General features: G+C 41.2%; 1 protein-coding gene across 1 annotated transcript in view; it reads left to right on the forward strand.

Moving 5' to 3' along the window:
• The window catches only part of LOC123453702, a 38,596-nt gene extending 14,641 nt beyond the window's left edge, over positions 1-23,955 (forward strand). Inside the window, exons 9-25 of the mRNA XM_045131327.1 lie at positions 4,712-4,857; positions 5,391-5,445; positions 7,141-7,860; positions 8,299-8,444; positions 9,274-9,328; positions 11,007-11,152; positions 11,518-11,692; positions 12,009-12,185; positions 13,605-13,750; positions 14,117-14,291; positions 14,606-14,782; positions 16,202-16,347; positions 16,714-16,888; positions 17,205-17,381; positions 19,933-19,966; positions 21,133-21,200; positions 23,790-23,955. Coding sequence (XP_044987262.1) covers positions 4,712-4,857; positions 5,391-5,445; positions 7,141-7,860; positions 8,299-8,444; positions 9,274-9,328; positions 11,007-11,152; positions 11,518-11,692; positions 12,009-12,185; positions 13,605-13,750; positions 14,117-14,291; positions 14,606-14,782; positions 16,202-16,347; positions 16,714-16,888; positions 17,205-17,381; positions 19,933-19,966; positions 21,133-21,200; positions 23,790-23,820 — 2,749 coding nt within the window. The 3' untranslated portion in view covers positions 23,821-23,955. The remainder of the gene's footprint in view (positions 1-4,711; positions 4,858-5,390; positions 5,446-7,140; positions 7,861-8,298; positions 8,445-9,273; positions 9,329-11,006; positions 11,153-11,517; positions 11,693-12,008; positions 12,186-13,604; positions 13,751-14,116; positions 14,292-14,605; positions 14,783-16,201; positions 16,348-16,713; positions 16,889-17,204; positions 17,382-19,932; positions 19,967-21,132; positions 21,201-23,789) is intronic.
• The last annotated feature ends 433 nt before the right edge of the window (positions 23,956-24,388 follow it).

Raw genomic sequence — 24,388 nt, forward strand, 5'->3', positions numbered from 1 at the left:
ATTAAATAGAAGTGGGGACAGTGGACACCCTTGTCTTGTTCCTGATTTTAGTGGAAAAGCTTCCAGTTTTTCCCCATTTAGTAATATGTTGGCTGTAGGCTTGTCATAAATAGCCTTTATTATATTGAGATATGTTCCTTCTATTCCCAGTCTCTGTAGGACTTTTATCATGAAGGGATGTTGGATTTTGTCAAATGCTTTCTCTGCGTCTAATGAGATGATCATGTGATTTTTGTCCTTCAACCCGTTTATGTAATGTATTACATTTATAGATTTGCGTATGTTGAACCATCCCTGCATCTCTGGGATAAAGCCTACTTGGTCAGGGTGAATGATCTTTTTGATATACTCTTGTATTCTGTTTGCCAATATTTTGTTGAGAATTTTTGCATGTATGTTCATGAGGGAGATTGGTCTGTAATTTTCTTTTTTTGTTCTATCTTTGCCTGGTTTTGGTATCAGGGTGATGCTGGCCTCATAGAAGGAGTTTGGTAGAATTCCTTCTTTTTCTATTTCCTGGAAAAGCTTAAGAAGCAATGGTGTTAGCTCTTCCTTAAAAGTCTGGTAAAATTCAGCAGTGAATCCATCCGGGCCTGGGCTTTTTTTAGTTGGGAGATTATTGATAAATGTTCGGATCTCCATGTTTGTTATAGGTCTATTTAAGTGATTAATCTCATTTTGATTTAATTTAGGTAGGTCATATAGATCAAGGAAATCATCCATTTCTTTCAGATTTTCATACTTTGTGGAGTATATGCTTTTATAGTATGTCCCTATGATTTTTTGAATTTCTCTGGAATCTGTTGTGATGTTACCTTGTTCATCTCTGATTTTACTAATTTGTGTCTCTTCTCTCTTTCTTTTGGTCAGATTTGCTAAGGGTTTATCAATCTTGTTTATCCTTTCAAAGAACCAACTCTTTGTTTCATTAATTCTTTGGATTGTTCTTTTTGTTTCTATCTCATTAATTTCTGCCCTAATCTTTATTATTTCTTCCCGTCTACTAATTTTTGGTTTGCCTTGTTCTTCTTTTTCCAAGGCTTTAAGGTGAAGCATTAGGTCGTTTACTTGCGACCTTTCTAATTTCTTAATATAGGCACTTAAGGATATAAATTTACCTCTTAGAACTGCCTTCATTGTGTCCCAGAGATTTTGGTATGTTGTGTTCTCATTATCATTTGACTCTATAAATTTTTTGATTTCCTTTTTGATTTCTTCATTGACCCACTCATCATTTAGTAGTGTATTGTTTAGTTTCCATGATTTTGTGTATGCTCTATAGCCTTTCTTGCTACTGATTTGTAGTTTAATTCCATTGTGGTCAGATAGAATGCAAGGAATTATTTCAATTTTCCTGAATTTGTTAAGATTTGCTTTGTGTCCTAATAGATGGTCTATTTTAGAGAATGTTCCATGTGCTGCTGAAAAGAATGTATATTCTGCAGCCTTTGGATGAAATGTCCTGTATATATCTGTTAGGTCCATTCCTTCTATGACCTCATTTAGTCCAGATGCCTCTCTGTTTATTCTTTCCCTGGATGACCTGTCAATTGATGAGAGTGGGGTGTTAAAGTCACCCACCACCACTGTGTTTGGTGTTATCTGTGACCTTAGTTCTAATAGTGTTTGTTTGACGAATTTGGGAGCCCCCATGTTAGGTGCATATATGTTTAGGATTGTAATGTCCTCCTGTTGGAGTGTGCCCTTAATCAATATAAAGTGACCTTCCTTATCTTTCTTGACTAACGTCGGACTAAAGTCTACCCTGTCTGATATTAGGATAGCAACCCCTGCTTGTTTTCTAGGCCCATTTGCTTGAAACACCGTCTTCCAACCTTTCACCCTAAGATAATGTCTATCCTTTGTAGAAAGGTGAGTTTCTTGGAGACGACAAATTGTAGGATCCTGCTTTTTAACCCAGTCTGCAAATCTATGTCTTTTCGTTGGGGCATTGAGACCGTTGATATTAAGAGATATTATTGAAAGGTGTGTATTTATGTTTGCCATTTTTGTGTGTGTGTGTGTGTGTTACTGGTTCTACCTGTGCTCTCTTCTGTTAACTGGTATTTGAGTATAGCTTGTTTTTTCTAGGTTCCTTATATGTGTGCTTTTCCTTTTGTTCAGCATGGAGGATTCTATCAAGTATTTTCTGTAGAGCTGGTTTTGTCTTCAAATACTCCTTTAACCTGCTTTTGTCATGGAATGTCTTTATTTCTCCATCTATTTGAATGGATAACTTTGCAGGATAAAGTAACCTTGTGGTTGGCAGTTGTTATCTTTCAGAACTTGGAATATATCACTCCAAGCCCTTCTGGCTTTAAAAGTTTGTGTTGAATAATCTGCTGTAATCCTGATGGGCTTGCTTTTGTAGGTAACTTGATTTTTCTCTCTAACTGCTTTCAATATTTTTTCTTTGGTTTGTGTGTTTGGAAGTATGATTATAATATGGCGAGGAGAGGCTCTCTCTGGGTTTTGTCTGGCTGGGGTTCTAAAGGCTTCCTGTATCTGTATTGGCACCTCTTTCCCAATTTGGGGGAAATTTTCCTCTATGATTTTGTTGAAGATGCCTACTATGCCTCTGGAGTGGAGTTCTTCTCCTTCTACTATGCCCTGAATTCTTATATTGGATCTTTTCATAGTGTCCTGAATATCTTGAAATTCCCACTCATACTTTTCTATAAGTTTGTCTTTCTCTTTGTTGGACTGCATTAGGTCTGCCACCTGGTCTTCTAGCTTAGATATTCTGTCCTCTCCCTCATCCATCCTACTGGTGAGATTTTCTACAGAGTTTTTTATTTCATTAACTGTGTTCTTCATTGCTAGTAATTCTGACTGGTTTTTTTTTTATTATTTCTATTTCCCTATTTATGTATTGTATTGCCTTCTTTATTTCATTAAATTGGTGTCCTGCCTCTTCTTTGATTCCTTTGATTTCCTCTTTGATTTCCTCTTTGATTTCTTCTTTGATTGTTTTCATGTGTTCTTTGACCTCTTTGAACATATTTATAATTATTCTTTTGAACTCTTTCTCAGGCATTTCCTCTAACTCTTTCTCACTGGAGGACATTTCTGATGCATTAATACTTTTAGGTGGATTTATATCGTCTTGCTTTTTAGTGTTTCTTGTGTTATAATGTATATATTTTTGCATCTTGGATTAAGTTAATGCTTGGATTTTCTAGCTAGCTGTGTATTCTTAGCTGTATCAATTGATTTGATGTAATATATTTTCAGGGTAGGACCTTAAGGTATTAGGTGTGGCTCTTAAGACTTTCAGAGTATCTACAAAGATGTTCTTAGGGGTTGAGTTTCCCTGCTTTAGGAGTATTCAAGCAGGCTGAGTGGAATAAAATACAGGTAGATTCTAAAGTTTAACTAAACACTGTACACATTCAATCAAAAACAGCCCCGAGTATGTATGCAAGAGTAGTTAGTATAATGTCCAGATCCTCTATCAACAAAGAGGTTTAGATTTCTGGTCTGTTGAGGGATCCAAGTCAGCTTGTGACCAAGTGAGACCCTTCCCTGGTGCAATCCCAGTTACCTTGGGTGATTTTGGTCTCAGTCAAGTTGCTGCCAGGGTCATCGGGCTGCTGTTCTGATTTCTGGAGCTGGGCACTTGCTTTTCCTACGGTGCAAACCGAGTCGCTGCTGCTGCCGTAGCTGCCACCACCGGGGCCACCACCGGGGCCACCACCGCTGCTGAAGCTGCCGCTGCCGTGTCCACCGCCGCTGCTCCCCCCCGAAGCCGCTGCTGTGGGATCTGCCGCCGCTGCCGCTCCTGGGTCCGCTGCTGCTGGGGCCGCTGGTACCGGTGCTGGAGCCGCTGAAGTTGCTGCCGAACTCTGCTCCTGCTTGGGTCCCGCTGTCAGCCCAAGTTGGCGTGGCCGGGTCCCGGGCCGCTGCTGTGTTCGCTGGAGCTGGCTTCATGCGTTGAGGGAGGGGAGGGAGCCGCGGCTGCTCTGGATCTCTCACTGCTCCACGTGTTCTTCTACCTCGCGGTCTTCTCCTCCGCTGCTCGCTGCCGCTCTCCCCTCACGTTTCCGAGTTGCGGAGAGCGCGGTGTGAGGGGAAAATCCCGCACCTGGCTTTTCCTGCGGCTCGAGCCGAGAGTCTGGCGGCTTTCTTCTGCGCCGCGGCCGAGCTGCCGGGGCCGCTTTTCCGCCTGTGCAGGCTCTGGATGATCAATAACTCTTCTACTTCTCCACTGCCGCCTCAATTTCCTATACACCTCACTTTTTAGTAAAAGTGTGTATTTTGCTGAGTTTTTTTGGTCGTTTTCCCCCCTAGGCTGCTTTGGCGTGGTACCTACGCCGCCATCTTAACCGGAATTCCCCTGGGCTCATTTTTATGATGATTAATTATTAACCACGTAGATGGCTTTTCGGTTAATGTGCTTGCCTGTGAAGCATAACAAATCCTGCTCTGATCTCGAGATCCCATGGAGCCAGGTGCAGTGATGCCAACATGCAATGTCACACATGCACACAAGGGGGCACAGGCGTTTGATGCATGGTCACAGTGGCTCAAGAAACTGGTCTGCCCATTCTCTCTCTGTCTGTGCCTTTCTCCATCTCTCTCAAATTATAAATTACAAAACTTAAAATTTTAAGAAATGTGAAAGGAGAATTTTTCGAATTTTGTCATAATGTTTTGTAACGTTGAGGTGTAGAATTAATAGACACCATTATTCTGTATGACTACCTTGCAGAAATGAAAGTGCCTGTCCTTTGGAGAAAGTAAACAAAGGTGAAATTACAAAAAGTCCATTGAACGAATTGGTGAGAACATCAACACCTAAGACATCTACTGCAGAAATGGACACATTGATGGAAGTGAACGTTCATCGCGTGTCAGGTGAAGTGCAGCACACAGGAAGCAGGCTTAATGATGGAGCTAGGGAATCAAGCCAAGACGGCACGCTTTGTGAACAAGCTACTTTAGCTTCTGAAACACCTCCCAAATCTGTAACGATCTGTTTCTTACTGCATCTACCTGAATTTATAACCATTTTCTGCCTAACATTCTCTGTTAGACTAAGATCAATGAGAGCCAAGATGTGATCTATTCAATAATCTGAGCTATAAAAATACATTACACACAGCTGGGCACCATGCTGCACACCTTTAGGCCCCGCACTTGGGTTGCAGAGGTAGGAGGATCACTTTGAGTTCAAGGCCACCCTGAGAAAACAGTGAATTGCAGGTTAGCCCGGGCTAGAGTGAGACCCTACTTAAAAATAAATTATCTGTATATGTATGTTACACATTATACAAATATCATCAGTAGACATTTCCTCAGAATATGAATGAGGGAAGCTAAAAAGGCATATTACACACACATAAAAATGACTCATATATTATTTACTTCTCCTTTTCTCCATGATACAGAGTCAACTGTCAGATTGGAACGTAATGATCAAGCATTTTCATACAAATGCCTCAGGTAAGTTAAAATTAATGAGAATGATGTAGCTACGAACGTAATCTAGAAGTATCGAAACCTAAAATTTTGTTACAAATAAATCCACAACTAGGAATAATTAAAAGGTATAATTACAGTATCCTACCATTTTCTATTCATTGATTGGTTTGTTTGTTTGAAACAGATTGAAAGAGTCAGATATATATATGTATATATATGTATATGGAGAGAGAGAGGGAGAGAAAGAGAGAGAGAGAGACACGGGCACAGAGAGATTGAGATTGGGGGATCTAGAGCCTCCAGCCTCTGCCGACGAATTCCACATGCATGCGTCCCCTTGTGAATCAGACTTACATGGGTCCTGAGGAATTGATCCTGTGGATTCCTTGGCTTTGCATGCAAGTGCCTTAACTGCTAACCCATCTGTGCACCCCAAATTCTCCTACTTTTAAATGCCTAGTTGTTCTTACTGCAGAAATGAAAGGGTACACTCCCTGTACTGAGTTCATGTTGTTTTTTGTTTTTGTCTGTTTGGTTTTGGCTTTTCAAAGTAAGGTTTTTCTATAGCCAAGGCTGACTTGGAATGCACCATGTGGTGTCTCAGGGTGGCCTGAAACTCACAGTCATCCTCCTAGCTCTACCTCCAAACTGCTGGGATTAAAGGAGTGTGCCACAAAATCCAACCCTATTATGTGTGTGTGTGCCTATACCCTATTTTTTTCCTATCATCAGTAGATAGATGTCTAAGGAGATATTACCCTTTAATTTTTAGCAGAGTGGATTGAAGACCATGAGATGGAATCTGGAGGTGTTGATAAAAGTTCTCAAAAGAATCCATTTGGCTACCTAGGTGTTGTGCAGGACGCCTTTGATTTCTGCAAATGGGAGTGGGACGTGGGAGGATCTCTGTGAGTTTGAGTACAACCAGAGTGTACGTAGTGAATCACAGGTCAACCAGAGCTGAGAGCAAGATCCAACCTTGCCAAAGAAAAGAAAACAAAATAAAAAATCCATGAAAATAGAAAGCAGGCCATGGTGAGGAAAGAAACAATGGTACAAATGAGTATGGGGTTGAACAGAGGGTTGATATAACAAAAACATACCTAGTTTGCAAAACACATTGAAATCTAATTCATCTCCCTGTATCTGATCATGTTTAGTCATTTAATTCGGACTGGAATTGCAGGTGACTGCATTTTATGGAGTAGTATGCAAAAGCAGTATCTTAATGGAATTCAACATGCAAATGATGTGCTGACATGAAAGTATCAGGAATGGAGGTTTAGCCTTCAACTATGTAATTAACAACATTCAGACAACACTAGAGAGAAATGTCTAATTCTTTGTGCTTTTTGTTATGAGTAGCAATGACTTTAAATGAAGACATGGCTTAGCGGTTAAGTGTTTGCATTTGAAGCCTAAGAAATCCTGTTCCCCTCCAGGTCTCACATGCAGATGCAGTGAGTTAAGCATGCACCGTTGCGCATGCACACAAGGCCAAGGGTGCATCTGGCATTGGTTCCCAGTGGCTGAGATTGTCTGTTCTCTGTCTAGTGGTCTTCTTATCTGACCCCTCCCCCACCAAAAAATAATAAAGAAAGTGTTAAATTTGAAAAATGTATAAACAGGGTAAATGTGTGTAAATTTCCCTAATTGTTTTGCAACCTTGATGAGTAGATTTATTACAAAACATTGTTTTCTATGATTAACTTGCAGAAATGAAAGAGCCTATCCTTTGGAGAAAGGAAATAAAAGTGCAATTACAAAACGTCAATTGAGAGAATTGGTGAGAATACCAACACGTGAGACATCCACTTCAGAAATGGACTCTCCTTACACTCCTGACTCTTCTGGTGGTCCAGATCCTCTTGATGGTCTGGACACGCATGATGGTCTGGACACTTGTGATGGTCCAGATACGACCACTGTTTCAGATAATCTTGATGGTCCTGACAGCCCTGATGGTACAGACACTTCTGATGGTCCACATAATCCTGATGGTCCAGACATTCCTGATGGACCAGACACTACTGATGGTGCGGATATTCCTGTTGGTTCAGATAATCCTCATGATCCGGACACTCCAGATGGTCCAGACACTCCTTACAGTCTGGGCACTTCTGATGATCCTGATCCCTCTGATGTTCCTGATACTTCTGAGGGGCCCAGTACTCCTGTTGGTCCCATAACTTCTGATGGTTCCAGTACTTCTGAGAGTCCCCGAGTTTCTCATGGTCCCAATGCTCAGGATGGTCCTGAATCTCCTGCTCCTCTTGCTGCCCTTCTGGATCCTGCTATTTCTGCGGAAGCTGATGTTCCTGCCCCTCTTTCTGTTCCTGCCGATGGCCCCGCATCTCCTAATGCTGCTGACTATGATGATGAAGAACATGCTCTACAAGTTGCTAAAGTCGTTCACACTAAGGAGAAAAATGATAAGTAAGATGATGGCAATAATTTAGGCTAGATAATTATTCTTTGCCAAGAAAGCTTCCGTCTAATTTGGGCTCATTTTTATGATGATTAATTATTAACCACATATATGGCTATTTGGTTAAGGTGCTTGCCTGTGAAGCATAAGAAATCCTGCTCTGATCTCGAGATCCCATGGAGCCAGGTGCAGTGATGCAAACATGCAATGTCACACATGCGCACAAGGGGGCACAGGCGTTTGATGCATGGTCACAGTGGCTCAAGAAACTGGTCTGCCCATTCTCTCTCTGTCTGTCCCTTTCTCCATCTCTCTCAAATTATAAATTACAAAACTTAAAATTTTAAGTAATGTGAAAGGGGAATTTTTGGAATTTTGTCATAATGTTTTGTAACGTTGAGGTGTAGAATTAATAGACCACATTATTCTGTATGACTACCTTGCAGAAATGAAAGTGCCTGTCCTTTGGAGAAAGTAAACAAACGTGAAATTACAAAAAGTCCATTGAAAAAATTGGTGAGGCCATCAACACCTAAGACATCTACTGCAGAAATGGACAAATTGATGGAAGTGAACGGTCATCCCTTGTCAGGTGAAGTCCAGGACACAGGGAGCAGGCTTAATGATGGAGCTAGGGAGTCAAGTCAAGACGGCACGCTTTGTGAACAAGCTACTGTAGCTTCCTAAACACCTCCCAAATATGTAACGATCTGTTTGTTAATGCATCTTCCTGAATTTATAACCATTTCCTGCCTAGCATTCTCTGTTAGACTAAGATCAATGAGAGCCAAGATGTGATCTATTCAATTATCTGAGCTTTAAAAATACATTACACACCGCTGGACCCATGGTGCACACCTTAAGTCCCAGCACTTGGGATGCAGAGGTAGGAGGATGACTTTGAGTTCAAGGCCACCCTGAGAAAACAGTGAATTGCAGCTTAGCCCGGGCTAGAGTGATACCCTCCTTAAAAAACAAGTTGTCTGTATATGTATGTTACACATTATACAAACATCATCTTTAGACATTTCCTCATGAATATGAATGAGGGAGGCTGGAGAGAAGGCTTAGCGGTTAAGCGCTTGCCTGTGAAACCTAAGGACCCCGGTTCGAGGCTCGGTTCCCTAAGTCCCACGTTAACCAGATAGACAAGGGGGAGCACGCGTCTGGAGTTCGTCTGCAGAGGCTGGAAGCCTTGGTGCGCCCATTCTCTCTCTCTCTCCCTCTATCTGTCCTTTCCTCTGTGTCTGTCGCTGTCAAATAAATAAAATAAATATTTAAATAAAATAAAATATTTAAAAAAATTCTGGCTTCCATTAAAAAAAAAAAAAGAATATGAATGAGGGAATCTAAAAATGCATATTACACACACATAAAAATGACTCATATATTATTTCCTTCTGCTTTTCTCCATGATACAGAGTCCACTATCAGATTGGAACGTAATGATCATGCATTTCCTTACAAATATCTAAGGTAAGTTAAAATTATTGGAATGATGTAGCTACGAACGTAATTCTAGAAGTGTCGAAACCTAAAGTTTTGTTACAAATAAATCCAAAACTAGGAAAAATGAAAAGGTATAATTACAGTATCGTACCGTTTTCTATTCATTGATTGGTTTATTTGTTTGAAACAGATTGAAAGAGTCTGATATATATATGTATATATATGTATATGGAGAGAGAGTGGGAGAGAAAGAGAGAGAGACACGTGCATAGAGATATTGAGATTGGGGGATCTAGGGCCTCCAGCCTCTGCCGACGAATTCCACATGCATGTGTCCCCTTGTGAATCAGACTTACATGAGTCCTGAGGAGTTCACCCTGTGGATTCCTTGGCTTTGCATGCAAGTGCCTTAACTGCTAAGCCATCTGTGCACCCCAAATACTCCTACTTTTTAATGCCTAGTTGTTCTTACTCCAGAAATGAAAGGGTACACTCCCTGTACTGAGTTCATGTTGTTTTTTGTTTGTTTCTGTTTGGTTTTGGCTTTTCAAAGTAAGGTTTCTCTATAGCCCAGGCTGACTTGGAATGCACCATGTGGTGTCTCAGGGTGGCCTGAAACTCACAGTCATCCTCCTAGCTCTACCTCCAAACTGCTGGGATTAAAGGAGTGTGCCACAAAATCCAACCCTATCATGTGTGTGTGTGCCTATACCCTATTTTTTCCTATCATCAGGAGATAGATGTCTAAGGAGATATTACCCTTTAGTTTTTAGTAGAGTGGATTGGAGACCATGAGATGGAATCTGGAGGTGTTGATAAAAGTTCTCAAAGGAATCCATACAGGACACCGTTGATTCCTGCAAATGGGATTGGGAGGTAGGAGGGTCTCTGTGAGTTTGAGTACAACCTTTGTGTACGTAGGGAATCACAGATCAACCTGAGCTGAGAGCAAGATCCAACCTTGCCAAACAAAACAAAACAAATTAAAACATCCATGAAAATAGAAAGCAGGCCATGGTGGGGCAAAGAAACAATGGTACAAATGAGTATGGGTTTGAACAGAGGGTTGATATAACAAAACATACCTAGTTTGCAAAACACATTGAAATCTAATTCATCTCCCTGTATCTGATCATGTTTAGTCAGTCATTTCGGACTGTTATTGGAGGTCACTGAGTATTCTGGAGTAGTATGCAAAAGCAGTATCTTAATGGAATTCAACATGCAAATGATGTGCTGACATGAAAGTATCAGGAATGGAGGTTTAGATTTCAATTATGTAATTAACAACATTCAGACAACACTTTAGAGAAATGTGTCATTCTTTGTGCTTTTTATTATGAGTAGCAATAACTTTACAATGAACACATGGCTTAGCGGTTAAATGTTTGCCTTTGAAGCCTAAGAAAACCTGTTCCCCTCCGGGTCTCACATGCAGATGCAGTGAGTTAAGCATGCACTGTTCCACATGCACACAAGGCCAAGGGTGCATCTGGCATTAGTTCTCAGTGGCTGAGAGACCTAGATTGTCTGTTCTCTGTCTAGTGGTCTTTTTATCTGACTCCCCCCACAAATAAATAATAATGAAAGTGTTAAATTTGAAAAATATATAAACAGGGTAAATGTGTGTAATTTTCCCTAATTGTTTTGCGACCTTGATGAGTAGAGTTATTAGAAAGCATTGTTTTCTATGATTAACTTACAGAAAGAAAAGAGCCTATCCATTGGGAAAAGGAAATAAAAGTGCAATTACAAAAAGTCAATTGAGAGAATTGGTGAGCATACCAACACCTGAGACATCCACTGCAGGAATGGACTCAATGATGGAAATCAACAGTCTTTCCGCATCAGGTGAACTCCAGGAGCACATTGGGAGCAGGCTCTGCGAGGGAGCTCCTGACACAAGCCAGGATGGCAGCCTTTGCGAACTAGCATCTTTAGCTTCTAAAACATCTACCCAGCCCATTATGATCTGTTTCGTACAGGATCTACTTGATTTTATACCTATTATTTATCAAGTATGTTCCATTAGCTAAGCTACATGAGAGCAAGGTCTCATCTGTTCATTTAGCTATGCTTAAGAAATATGTTGCCCATTGTACACATACCTTCAGTAGACATTTCCTCAGAGTATGAATGAAGGAATGTGAGAATGTATCTTCCACTTACATGAAAGTAGTCTTGTCTTATTTACATTCATTTTCTCCACGAAACAGATTCCACCGTCGGAATGGAAAACAAGTATAAAGTAGTTCCATACAAAAGGCTAAAGGAAGTCAATAATAGTGAAAATGATATAACTGTAATAGGAAATGAAGAAATGGAAAAACATAAAGGTTTCTTGCACTTAAATTGGAAACTAGGAACAGCACATAAGAAACACATTAAAAGGTATAATATCCTCCTTTTATTTGTTTATTTACTTTTTATATTTGAAAGAGAGAGAAAAAGAATCAGATATATATAGAGAGAGACAGTGGGTGTGCCGGAACATTCAGCTGCTACAGACAAATTCCAGATGAATGGGCCCCTTAGCATCAGGCTTACATGTGTCCTGGGGAATTGAACATCTGTTCTTAACCTTTGTAAGCAACTGCAGTTGCTTAGCCATCTGTCTTTGTGCAAGAGTGGGAATGTTGCCAAATTGTCTTGTAATGTAGTGAGAGAATAAAATGGTAGGAATCATTGACTCTTGAATCTCTTAAAGGAGTGAGCCCCCCTGCCCTCTGGCAGAAGAAAAGAAAAGTGAAAACAGTAAGTTCACTACAAGGGAATCCGTGTCTGCATCAACCAGTGAAAGGTCTCCTGTTGAAACGGACACTGCGCAGCAAGCGCAAGTTGACGGCAGTCACGTGCCTGGTGACCTACACCACACCGGGAGAAGGTTAGACCGCCGAATATTCCTTTCGCTCTACAGGAAGTTACACTGCTCGGTTTCTCTGGAAATTGTGCAGATTCGTGTAGTCTTCATTCAAAGTAGGAGGAGGCTCAGCTCCATCACATTGCTGAACAGTGAGGAAGATGGACGCCCGCCACAGGGACGAGCAGGAGCAGTGACGATCGAAGCGTGGCTGTAGCGGATATTGGCACATAACGCCTTAGACACGGTTTCCTCAGAAAAGTATTGGAGAACACATTAGAAAGTGAAGGGAAATAGAGAAATAGAGAAATAAAAAGAAATAAATAGAGAAAATAGAGAAATAAAAAGAAATAGAGAAATAAAAAGGGAAATAGAGATTAAAGGAGTGTGCCACAAAATCCAACCCTATCATGTGTGTGTGTGCCTATACCCTATTTTTTCCTATCATCAGGAGATAGATGTCTAAGGAGATATTACCCTTTAGTTTTTAGTAGAGTGGATTGTTGACCATGAGATGGAATCTGGAGGTGTTGATAAAAGTTCTCAAAGGAATCCATTTGGCTACCCAGGTGTTGTACAGGACGCCTTTGTTTCCTGCAAATGGGATTGGGAGGTAGGAGGATCTCTGTGAGTTTGAGTACAACCTTTGTGTACGTAGGGAATCACAGATGAACCTGAGCTGAGAGCAAGATCCAACCTTGCCAAACAAAACAAAACAAAATAAAACATCCATGAAAATAGAAAGGAGGCCATGGTGGGGCAAAGAAACAATGGTACAAATGAGTATGGGTTTGAACAGAGGGTTGATATAACGAAAACATACCTAGTTTGCAAAACACATTGAAATCTAATTCATCTCCCTGTATCTGATCATGTTTAGTCAGTCATTTCGGACTGGAATTGGAGGTCACTGAGTATTCTGGAGTAGTATGCAAAAGCAGTATCTTAATGGAATTCAACATGCAAATGATGTGCTGACATGAAAGTATCAGGAATGGAGGTTTAGATTTCAATTATGTAATTAACAACATTCCGACAACGCTTTAGAGAAATGAGTCATTCTTTGTGCTTTTTATTATGAGTAGCAATAACTTTACAATGAACACATGGCTCAGCGGTTAAATGTTTGCCTTTGAAGCCTAAGAAAACCTGTTCCCCTCCGGGTCTCACATGCAGATGCAGTGAGTTAAGCATGCACTGTTGCGCATGCACACAAGGCCAAGGGTGCATCTGGCATTAGTTCTCAGTGGCTGAGAGACCTAGATTGTCTGTTCTCTGTCTAGTGGTCTTTTTATCTGACTCCCCCCACAAATAAATAATAATGAAAGTGTTAAATTTGAAAAATGTATAAACAGGGTAAATGTGTGTAATTTTCCCTAATTGTTTTGCGACCTTGATGAGTAGAGTTATTAGAAAGCATTGTTTTCTATGATTAACTTACAGAAAGGAAAGAGCCTATCCATTGGGAAAAGGAAATAAAAGTGCAATTACAAAAAGTCAATTGAGAGAATTGGTGAGCATACCAACACCTGAGACATCCACTGCAGGAATGGACTCAATGATGGAAATCAACAGTCTTTCCGCATCAGGTGAACTCCAGGAGCACATTGGGAGCAGGCTCTTCGAGGGAGCTCCTGACACAAGCCAGGATGGCAGCCTTTGCGAACTAGCATCTTTAGCTTCTAAAACATCTACCCAGCCCATTATGATCTGTTTCGTACAGGATCTACTTGATTTTATACCTATTATTTATCAAGTATGTTCCATTAGCTAAGCTACATGAGAGCAAGGTCTCATCTGTTCATTTAGCTATGCTTAAGAAATATGTTGCCCATTGTACACATACCTTCAGTAGACATTTTCCTCAGAGCATGAATGAAGGAATGTGAGAATGTATCTTCCACTTACATGAAAGTAGTCTTGTCTTATGTACATTCATTTTCTCCACGAAACAGATTCCACAGTTGGAAAGGAAAACAAGTATAAAGTAGTTCCATACAAAAGGCTAAAGGAAGTCAATAATAGTGAAAATGATATAACTGTAATAGGAAATGAAGAAATGGAAAAACATAAAGGTTTCTTGCACTTAAATTGGAAACTAGGAACAGCACATAAGAAACACATTAAAAGGTATAATATCCTCCTTTTATTTGTTTATTTACTTTTTATATTTGAAAGAGAGAGAAAAAGAATCAGATATATAGAGAGAGACAGTGGGTGTGCCGGAACATTCAGCTGCTACAGACAAATTCCAGATGAATGGGCCCCTTAGCATCAGGCTTACATGTGTCCTGGGGAATTGAACATCTGTTCTTAACCTTTGTAAGCAACTGCAGTTGCTTAGCCATCTGTCTTTGTGCAAGAGTGGGAATGTTGCCAAATTGTCTTGTAATGTAGTGAGAGAATAAAATGGTAGGAATCATTGACTCTTGAATCTCTTAAAGGAGTGAGCCCCCCTGCCCTCTGGCAGAAGAAAAGAAAAGTGAAAACAGTAAGTTCACTACAAGGGAATCCGTGTCTGCATCAACCAGTGAAAGGTCTCCTGTTGAAACGGACACTGCGCAGCAAGCGCAAGTTGACGGCAGTCACGTGCCTGGTGACCTACACCACACCGGGAGAAGGTTAGACCGCCGAATATTCCTTTCGCTCTACAGGAAGTTACACTGCTCGGTTTCTCTGGAAATTGTGCAGATTCGTGTAGTCTTCATTCAAAGTAGGAGGAGGCTCAGCTCCATCACATTGCTGAACAGTGAGGAAGATGGACGCCCGCCACAGGGACGAGCAGGAGCAGTGACGATCGAAGCGTGGCTGTAGCGGATATTGGCACATAACGCCTTAGACACGGTTTCCTCAGAAAAGTATTGGAGAACACATTAGAAAGTGAAGGGAAATAGAGAAATAGAGAAATAAAAAGAAATAAATAGAGAAAATAGAGAAATAAAAAGAAATAGAGAAATAAAAAGGGAAATAGAGATTAAAGGAGTGTGCCACAAAATCCAACCCTATCATGTGTGTGTGTGCCTATACCCTATTTTTTCCTATCATCAGGAGATAGATGTCTAAGGAGATATTACCCTTTAGTTTTTAGTAGAGTGGATTGTTGACCATGAGATGGAATCTGGAGGTGTTGATAAAAGTTCTCAAAGGAATCCATTTGGCTACCCAGGTGTTGTACAGGACGCCTTTGTTTCCTGCAAATGGGATTGGGAGGTAGGAGGATCTCTGTGAGTTTGAGTACAACCTTTGTGTACGTAGGGAATCACAGATGAACCTGAGCTGAGAGCAAGATCCAACCTTGCCAAACAAAACAAAACAAAATAAAACATCCATGAAAATAGAAAGCAGGCCATGGTGGGGCAAAGAAACAATGGTACAAATGAGTATGGGTTTGAACAGAGGGTTGATATAACGAAAACATACCTAGTTTGCAAAACACATTGAAATCTAATTCATCTCCCTGTATCTGATCATGTTTAGTCAGTCATTTCGGACTGGAATTGGAGGTCACTGAGTATTCTGGAGTAGTATGCAAAAGCAGTATCTTAATGGAATTCAACATGCAAATGATGTGCTGACATGAAAGTATCAGGAATGGAGGTTTAGATTTCAATTATGTAATTAACAACATTCCGACAACGCTTTAGAGAAATGAGTCATTCTTTGTGCTTTTTATTATGAGTAGCAATAACTTTACAATGAACACATGGCTCAGCGGTTAAATGTTTGCCTTTGAAGCCTAAGAAAACCTGTTCCCCTCCGGGTCTCACATGCAGATGCAGTGAGTTAAGCATGCACTGTTGCGCATGCACACAAGGCCAAGGGTGCATCTGGCATTAGTTCTCAGTGGCTGAGAGACCTAGATTGTCTGTTCTCTGTCTAGTGGTCTTTTTATCTGACTCCCCCCACAAATAAATAATAATGAAAGTGTTAAATTTGAAAAATGTATAAACAGGGTAAATGTGTGTAATTTTCCCTAATTGTTTTGCGACCTTGATGAGTAGAGTTATTAGAAAGCATTGTTTTCTATGATTAACTTACAGAAAGGAAAGAGCCTATCCATTGGGAAAAGGAAATAAAAGTGCAATTACAAAAAGTCAATTGAGAGAATTGGTGAGCATACCAACACCTGAGACATCCACTGCAGGAATGGACTCAATGATGGAAATCAACAGTCTTTCCGCATCAGGTGAACTCCAGGAGCACATTGGGAGCAGGCTCTTCGAGGGAGCTCCTGACACAAGCCAGGATGGCAGCCTTTGCGAACTAGCATCTTTAGCTTCTAAAACATCTACCCAGCCCATTATGATCTGTTTCGTACAGGATCTACTTGATTTTATACCTATTATTTATCAAGTATGTTCCATTAGCTAAGCTACATGAGAGCAAGGTCTCATCTGTTCATTTAGCTATGCTTAAGAAATATGTTGCCCATTGTACACATACCTTCAGTAGACATTTTCCTCAGAGCATGAATGAAGGAATGTGAGAATGTATCTTCCACTTACATGAAAGTAGTCTTGTCTTATGTACATTCATTTTCTCCACGAAACAGATTCCACAGTTGGAAAGGAAAACAAGTATAAAGTAGTTCCATACAAAAGGCTAAAGGAAGTCAATAATAGTGAAAATGATATAACTGTAATAGGAAATGAAGAAATGGAAAAACATAAAGGTTTCTTGCACTTAAATTGGAAACTAGGAACAGCACATAAGAAACACATTAAAAGGTATAATATCCTCCTTTTATTTGTTTATTTACTTTTTATATTTGAAAGAGAGAGAAAAAGAATCAGATATATATAGAGAGAGACAGTGGGTGTGCCGGAACGTTCAGCTGCTACAGACAAATTCCAGATGAATGGGCCCCTTAGCATCAGGCTTACATGTGTCCTGGGGAATTGAACATCTGTTCTTAACCTTTGTAAGCAACTGCAGTTGCTTAGCCATCTGTCTTTGTGCAAGAGTGGGAATGTTGCCAAATTGTCTTGTAATGTAGTGAGAGAATAAAATGGTAGGAATCATTGACTCTTGAATCTCTTAAAGGAGTGAGCCCCCCTGCCCTCTGGCAGAAGAAAAGAAAAGTGAAAACAGTAAGTTCACTACAAGGGAATCCGTGTCTGCATCAACCAGTGAAAGGTCTCCTGTTGAAACGGACACTGCGCAGCAAGCGCAAGTTGACGGCAGTCACGTGCCTGGTGACCTACACCACACCGGGAGAAGGTTAGACCGCCGAATATTCCTTTCGCTCTACAGGAAGTTACACTGCTCGGTTTCTCTGGAAATTGTGCAGATTCGTGTAGTCTTCATTCAAAGTAGGAGGAGGCTCAGCTCCATCACATTGCTGAACAGTGAGGAAGATGGACGCCCGCCACAGGGACGAGCAGGAGCAGTGACGATCGAAGCGTGGCTGTAGCGGATATTGGCACATAACGCCTTAGACACGGTTTTCTCAGAAAAGTATTGGAGAACACATTGGAAAGTGAAGGGAAATAGAGAAAGGAAGAGGTTTCTCTTTTTACATCATTCATTGGAAAGATGTTTGCAAGCAAGCTCTTGGAAGTGGTCCAGTAGAGAAGGAAGTGTGTGTTTCTATGATATCTGTGTTTGTCTGCCGGGTGTTAGAAATCTTGGTCCATGCCGTTGAATGCCCATTCCTGTGCACATATTTCCTCATCTGCTTACATGCTCACACAAAAGTTAGGATCTACATGTGAAGGAGAACATGCAGTGTTTGATTTCATGAGGCTAAGTTACCACTTTAGGTATGTTTCCACTTATGTCCGAGTTCCAGTCTATCTCAGGAGGTTATTTTCTTGACAGTTGAATAGAATTTTATATGTATATGTGCCCCATATTTTTATGACCGACTCATCCGTTGTTGGATATCTATGTTGATTGCATTTATTAGTTTGGGTGAAAGTGGACAGGAGACCATGAGATGGAAGCAGAGATGTTGAGCAAAGGTGTCGGAAGTCCATGAGGATGTTAGGGGAAGGGAGGCCAGGTGGAGGGGACACAGTTCTGGAGGTGGCGGTGGATAGATTAAGGTTGAAGGAAACAGAAATAGACTATGTGTAACAAACACCACATATAAATCTAATTCTTTGTTTTGTGATAAAAAGAAGAAGCCTTCCTGGGTGGGATGGTGGCGTACACCTCTAATGCAGTGCATCCAATGCAGAGGTAGGATGATCTCCATTCCTCTGAGGTCACACTGAGACTGCATAGTGAATTCCCATCAGCCTTGTGAGAGAGAGACCCTCTGTGAAAAAACCCAATGTTAATCAAATAAAAATTAAGAAGCCTTGATTTATTATGTCTGGGCATATTTAGTCAGGCAAGGAGAGTTTGACTTAAGTCATATAGTTAAAATCATTAGACATGTCAGACATAATTCTGTCACTCTTTGTGTCTTTTCTAATCAGTAGCAGTGATAGAAAAGGTTCTTTAAAATGAGAGCTTTAAACACATTAATAGGTGTGTGCATTCTTCAGAGAGAGGGAGGGTGCCATTAGTCTATGATAGAGAAGTAAACTGTTCACAGTGTATCAGAGAGCAGAATCTGGAATTCTAAACTTCACCATTCAGTATTCTTTTTCCTCTAAAAGTTGAAGTGATGAAAGTTACCGGTTTTCAACATGCTATAGTAATAAATAGACCTTTGGTATACTCAAAGTAGGATTTTAAATAACTTTTAAGCAACTTTAGGTGGTTTTATTTTTCACAAGTATTTTCCTGACAGTCATAATAAGTGGCAAATGAGTGATACTGTGAGTGGTCATGTCAGTGTGCTGTTACATCACTGAATACTGCCGGAATACAAAGGTTACTTTCATGACACATTGTGAGAATCATGTCCTAAAGACAAACTCATAGGATGAAATTCTGGGTCTCCCTCTAACCAGCTTGTATCCTTAGACAATTTACATGATGTTTTCTTCCCTATATCTTTCTCCATGAGACATCTACGTGTTACTTATGTCACAAAATTATTGTGAGGTATCAAGGCAGAACAACACATGTACAAGGCTTACAGTAAATAAACAGTTAATATTGCATGGGGGGGTCTGAGATAGATAACCCCTGTAATTGTTTGAAAACGCTGCATGCTATCCTGTCAAGACTCAAATCATACTTTAGTATAGGGATTTAGTGCCTGTGAGTTTGGGTTTTTAGTTTTTGCTTTTTTGAGGTATGGTTTCACATAGCTCAGGCTGAGATGGAATTAACTAGGTAGTTTCAGGGTGGCCTCGAACTCACGGCGGTTCTCGTACTTACCTCTGCCTCCCACGTCCTGAGATGAAAGGTGTGTGGCACCACTCCCAGCTTTCTTCTATTTTTATTAAGAACAACAATATAGTATATTTGTGGTAGCTAAAAAGGTACAAGAGTTATCTTTCTTTGGCTTTGGCCCTCAGAAAGGTTGATGTAAATTTGTTTCTTGGTTTTGATAGTGCTGTGATCTGCCTACTAAGTTTCATTTCAATCCCCAGGTAAAGAATGATTGGACCTTTAGTACCATATAACAGTTAGGAATTTGTGACGTAGATTTCAACCTCATGTTGTTACCTAAAAAAGCATCTACTACACTTGGAAGGCAGAGGTAGGAAGGATTGCTGAGAGTTTGAGGCCACCCTGAGACTATATAGCGAGTTTCAGGTCAGCCTGGACTAGCATGAGGCCCTATCTCGAAAAACAACAACAACAAAATCACTGTATGTGATTTGTTAACTAATTGTCTGAATTTTTTTTTTTTCTGTTTGATTTAAAGGGCTGCCGAGAATACATCTACCGAACTCCACAAGGTATTTCAAGTAATCACTTAAAAGAGTTTTCAGGAGGAACATTGCACACCGCAGAGAACTGTGAGATCTATCATAGAACGCAGACCCACTGAGCACACGAAGAGGGAGGCGCTGCCGCCGCCACGGCTTCCCTCAGCAGCCTCCAGCCCTGCGCAGTCACGCAGAGACCTGCAGCTGCACGGGAGCCCGCTGTCAGGGCTGCCCACCCCCGTGCCCACACAGGGCCGGGCAGAGCTAGGTGGACTCGCATGCCTGGGGCCTGGCAGCTGGAACAGGAGAACATTAGCAAGAAAGCGTTGCACACATGTTTATTGCTAGGGAACAGTGGGTAACAAGGAGGAGTGATAGCAAGGAGCACAGGTTAGTATGCCAGAGTGCCAGTAGGAGAAATCAGGAAGTAACTCACTTCAAGGGCAGGAGAGAAAAGAGGGTTCGATGAAGTTAGAAGGGAAAAGGTTATACGGTCAGCTACTTCTCAATGTCTGGTGGAGTTCTAGCTCACTGGCACTGAGGAAATGCAGGCTCCCCGTCTCCACCAGCATCATGTTCCATCGCCCAGTGAACAGGTAGGACTGGGAGTCACAGCAGGAGCCGGGGCAGACATGGTCTCTCCTGCAGACCCTGTGCACAGAATCTTTGCAGCACAGGATTTTCATTGCTTCAGAGGGAAAGCTTCCCCTTTTGTGCTATCAACTGTGTGTGCTTTCTCAGGATTGTTTACTCTCTCTGCAGCTTTAAAGGGTAAGGTCTTTCCTGTCTGGTCCAGCTGTGAAGTTTAAGAATTTGACTTGTCATAGGCTCAGCACTTGATTCAAAAAAAGTAACAAATTACAGATATCTGTCAATATAGCTATTAAATGAGCACACACTGTTGCGAAATCTGAGTTATTGAAGATGTTTCTAATCAGCACTTTGATGTTGTATCAAACTATAAATTAAAGATATGGGAAAAATGGTCAAGTAGAGAAAAAGAAATACTGGGTTAAATAAAGACATTTACATGAAGAAACAAAATTTTCCTTTTACCCTGTTACAAAAGTCATTTCTTCTCAAGGTCCCTATACCTGTGCATAAATTTTTAACTTTAGATATCAAACAAAGATTTCTGCGCGTTGCATATATGGTAAAAAAAAATGTTTAAATTTTGACATTGCATTGTTTTACAGGTGGGCGAGAGAGTTGATAGAAGGAGCAGACGATTTCACTCATTCAGCATAAACAACTTCAGACGCCTGTGAGTTGCAGGTTTTTCTACAGTGGACACAACTTAGACTATGTTGTGGGCTTTCTTTGGCGCATACATTTTAGATAAATTCACAGTAGTCTGTCACAAATAGGGAATTCAGAAATTTTTGGTTTCTAAAAATCATTATGGTTTAGCTTTTCAAAGAAGTCTGAGTTATAACTATTGTAACATTTCAACCTCCTTCAACAACTACACTTCCATTTGGTTTTGCAAAGTGGCAGTGGTTGCCCACAATGAGGGTACTCTCGGAAACCCTGCTGTGGATTCTTTTGTTTTGACACCAGATTTAGGACAATCTCAATAGCATGATCTGTATATAAATTACTGGGGTATGTAGAGAGATAATCAGACAGAAGTTCTGTGGTGATGGAGGAAAACTTCTTTTTAGTTTTGATTATTTGAGAGAGAAAGGGGCAGTTAGAGAGACTGAATGGGCGCACCAAGGCCTTCAGTCACTGCATGCAAATTCCAGACGCATGTGCCCTCTTGTGTATCTGGCGAACGTGGGTCCTGGGGAACCAGGGTCCTTAGGCTAAACAGGCAAGCAATTAACTGCTAAGCCGTCTCACCAGCTCAGGACTTCTCTTTTTTGAAGAGCAGCTTGAGTTCACCTCTAGGCTCACTGTCATACTGTCTGTGATCAGCCGGTATCGTGACATCTCATTCCTTTGGCAGAGTTGGAGCTGAGCTTGAGTGTAGACGGATGGAACCAAGGTGGGACTTTAAAGGTTTATCGTAGTGGAAGTGCTGAAAATAACTTGAAACTGTCCTTTAGAAAGGTGTGAAGGAATTGTATGTGTCCAGATAGGTCCCTAAGTAGAACTGGATTCCTAAATGGTAAGATCTCGGAATGGTGTTCCTAGCTACCTCTAAGAAGGGTAGATTGAGTTTCACCGGAGGGTGTAGGGTAGGGACAACCAAGTGGAGGAGAAGTGCCTGAGGAGTGGCTTGGAATCTTTCAGGAGTGAAAGCCAAGAGTTGAGGAAGCCTTGTGGAAGTCAAGTGATTCCCCAGTGAGGCGTTCCTTTCAGTAGGGTGTGCCTTCTCAATTGTTCCTCAAAGATGGAGAGTCGTAAGCAGAGGAGAGTTCAAAGGTGCCAACTAAGCTGGTGAGACCTGTGACATTACTTTGGAGACCAAGATAATCATCCAGTAATCGTCAGTTTGGAGAGGAGTACGGAGCCCAAGGCAGGCAGGATCTCTTGTTGGAGAACTTAGGTGACTTCTGAGCCTTTGACGATTTCACGGGGAAGAATCAGAGCTATGCTGACCAGGTGTCCCGAAGAGTGAATGAGTGTGTGTTAGGATTTCATTTGTGTACATGGTGAAATAATTTGCCTGTCCTGTTTTAGTAAGTGTCCCTTGAAGGGGTGACTGGTCAAAGAAGGTGGTGGCGTGAGATGCCCCTGAGAACTGACAGAGCTGCATAGAGCAGTTTGTAATTCAGCTCTCAGGCTGGCCAGTGGGTGAGGGGAGTAGTGAACTTGTGGAGAGGCTTGCACATGATACTGAAGGACTTAGGGTGTCAGGAGAGGCATTTCTTTCCTCACTGGCAGGAGGAATAGTACTCCCTTGCAAGGGCACCCATGGGCCCTTTATGAACTCCTTTCACTATTTAGACTTTTCTGCTCCCTTGTGCTATGATTGGGGATGATTGAGCCATCAACGGCCTCAGTGATAGTGATGTTGTAACCAGCATCCTTTTCTCCTTCCTTTCCCACACTGTTTTTTCTTAGTACTTGTATGGACTGAATTATTTGATGGGTCTTGCAATGGATAATTGTGGCCTTAGGACAGCCTCTCTCTTCCGTACAGTGAAATGAGCACGCTCAATGAGTGAACCCTCGCTTGTTAAGGGTCGTCTTTCCTCTCTTTCCTCCACATTGCTTCATGCTGAGTGCAAGATGTGGAGATATATCCAGAGTCTGCATTAAATACTAAGATTTTGTAAACTTTTCTTATGGCAAGAACTCCTTGAATGACAATAGCCTCTACCTTTGTAGCCAATATGTGAGGGCAAGTTTACTTTGCTATTTATATTGTTTTGTTATTATTGTTTTTTTAGTGAGATAGAGAAAGAGAGGGAGAGAGAGAAAGAGGAGTGACAGAGAGTTGATATTTTGGGCCTCAGCCACTGCAATTGAACTCCAGATGCTTATGCCACCTAGTGGACCTCGAGCTTGCCTCACCTTTGTGCATCTGGCTAATGTGGGATCTGGAGAGTAGAACATGATACCTTAGGCTTCACAGGCAAGCGCCTTAACCACTTAGCCTTCTTTCCGGCCTGACTCCTGTGAAGTTTGTCCCCTTATTCCTGGTTCCAGTGTGTGCTATTCACTTAGCATGTGGCTGTTAAATAGCCGAATGAAAAATGGGAAATCACTCACACTTATTCTTGATGAGAATGAATTCTTTGTGAAAGTTGGGCATATTGTGCTTCATTCTGATGTATTGTAGTGGTACATGCATGTTTGCATTCTCATATATACTCATAATGCTCACACTTCCTAAGTCTTGTGTGCTAGTAGTAGTGATATCTTTGAAAACAAGAATATAATTCTCACTTTCTCTTTCTAGTATCTTCTTCAGGTCCTTCGAGGTCCTCTGAAGTCTTTGGTGTTCAATTGAGAACTCAAGTCGTAATCCTCCTCCACGTTTAAGAAGAACAAAATACATCTTTGCATTTTGCAGAAACACTTACTAAGATTAAACAAAGTGATCTTTTATGATTACTTTAATTACATTTGTGCTTTGGAAGTCATTATTTGAATTCACTGAGGATGTTTTGTGTGTGCGTGTGTGTTTTTTTTCTTTGTGTGTGTGTGTGTGTGTGTGTGCGCGCGTGTGTGTGGTGCTGGGGCTGAAACCTTGGGTTCGGGCATGGTAGGCAAGTGGTCTACCACTCAGCCGTATCTTCAGCCACACTGAGTTGTCCCCCACCCAGCTGTGCCCTCACCCCGTGTACTGGCCCTCCTCCTTAGGGCCTTGTCATTCTAGTCCAGTGTCTCCCATAAGCTGTATCCTCTGTCCCTCCTCTGAGTTGATGTTTGTCTCTTTGGGTTCATATGAATTTGTTGAGATGGTTCTCATGTAGGCCTGGCTGGCCTCAAACTTGCTAGATAATTGAGAATGACTTTAGGCTCCTGATCTCGTGTCTGAGTCCTGCATGCTAAGAT

The sequence above is a fragment of the Jaculus jaculus genome, chromosome 12, assembly GCF_020740685.1.
Source record: "Jaculus jaculus isolate mJacJac1 chromosome 12, mJacJac1.mat.Y.cur, whole genome shotgun sequence".
Classification (NCBI taxonomy): domain Eukaryota; kingdom Metazoa; phylum Chordata; class Mammalia; order Rodentia; family Dipodidae; genus Jaculus; species Jaculus jaculus.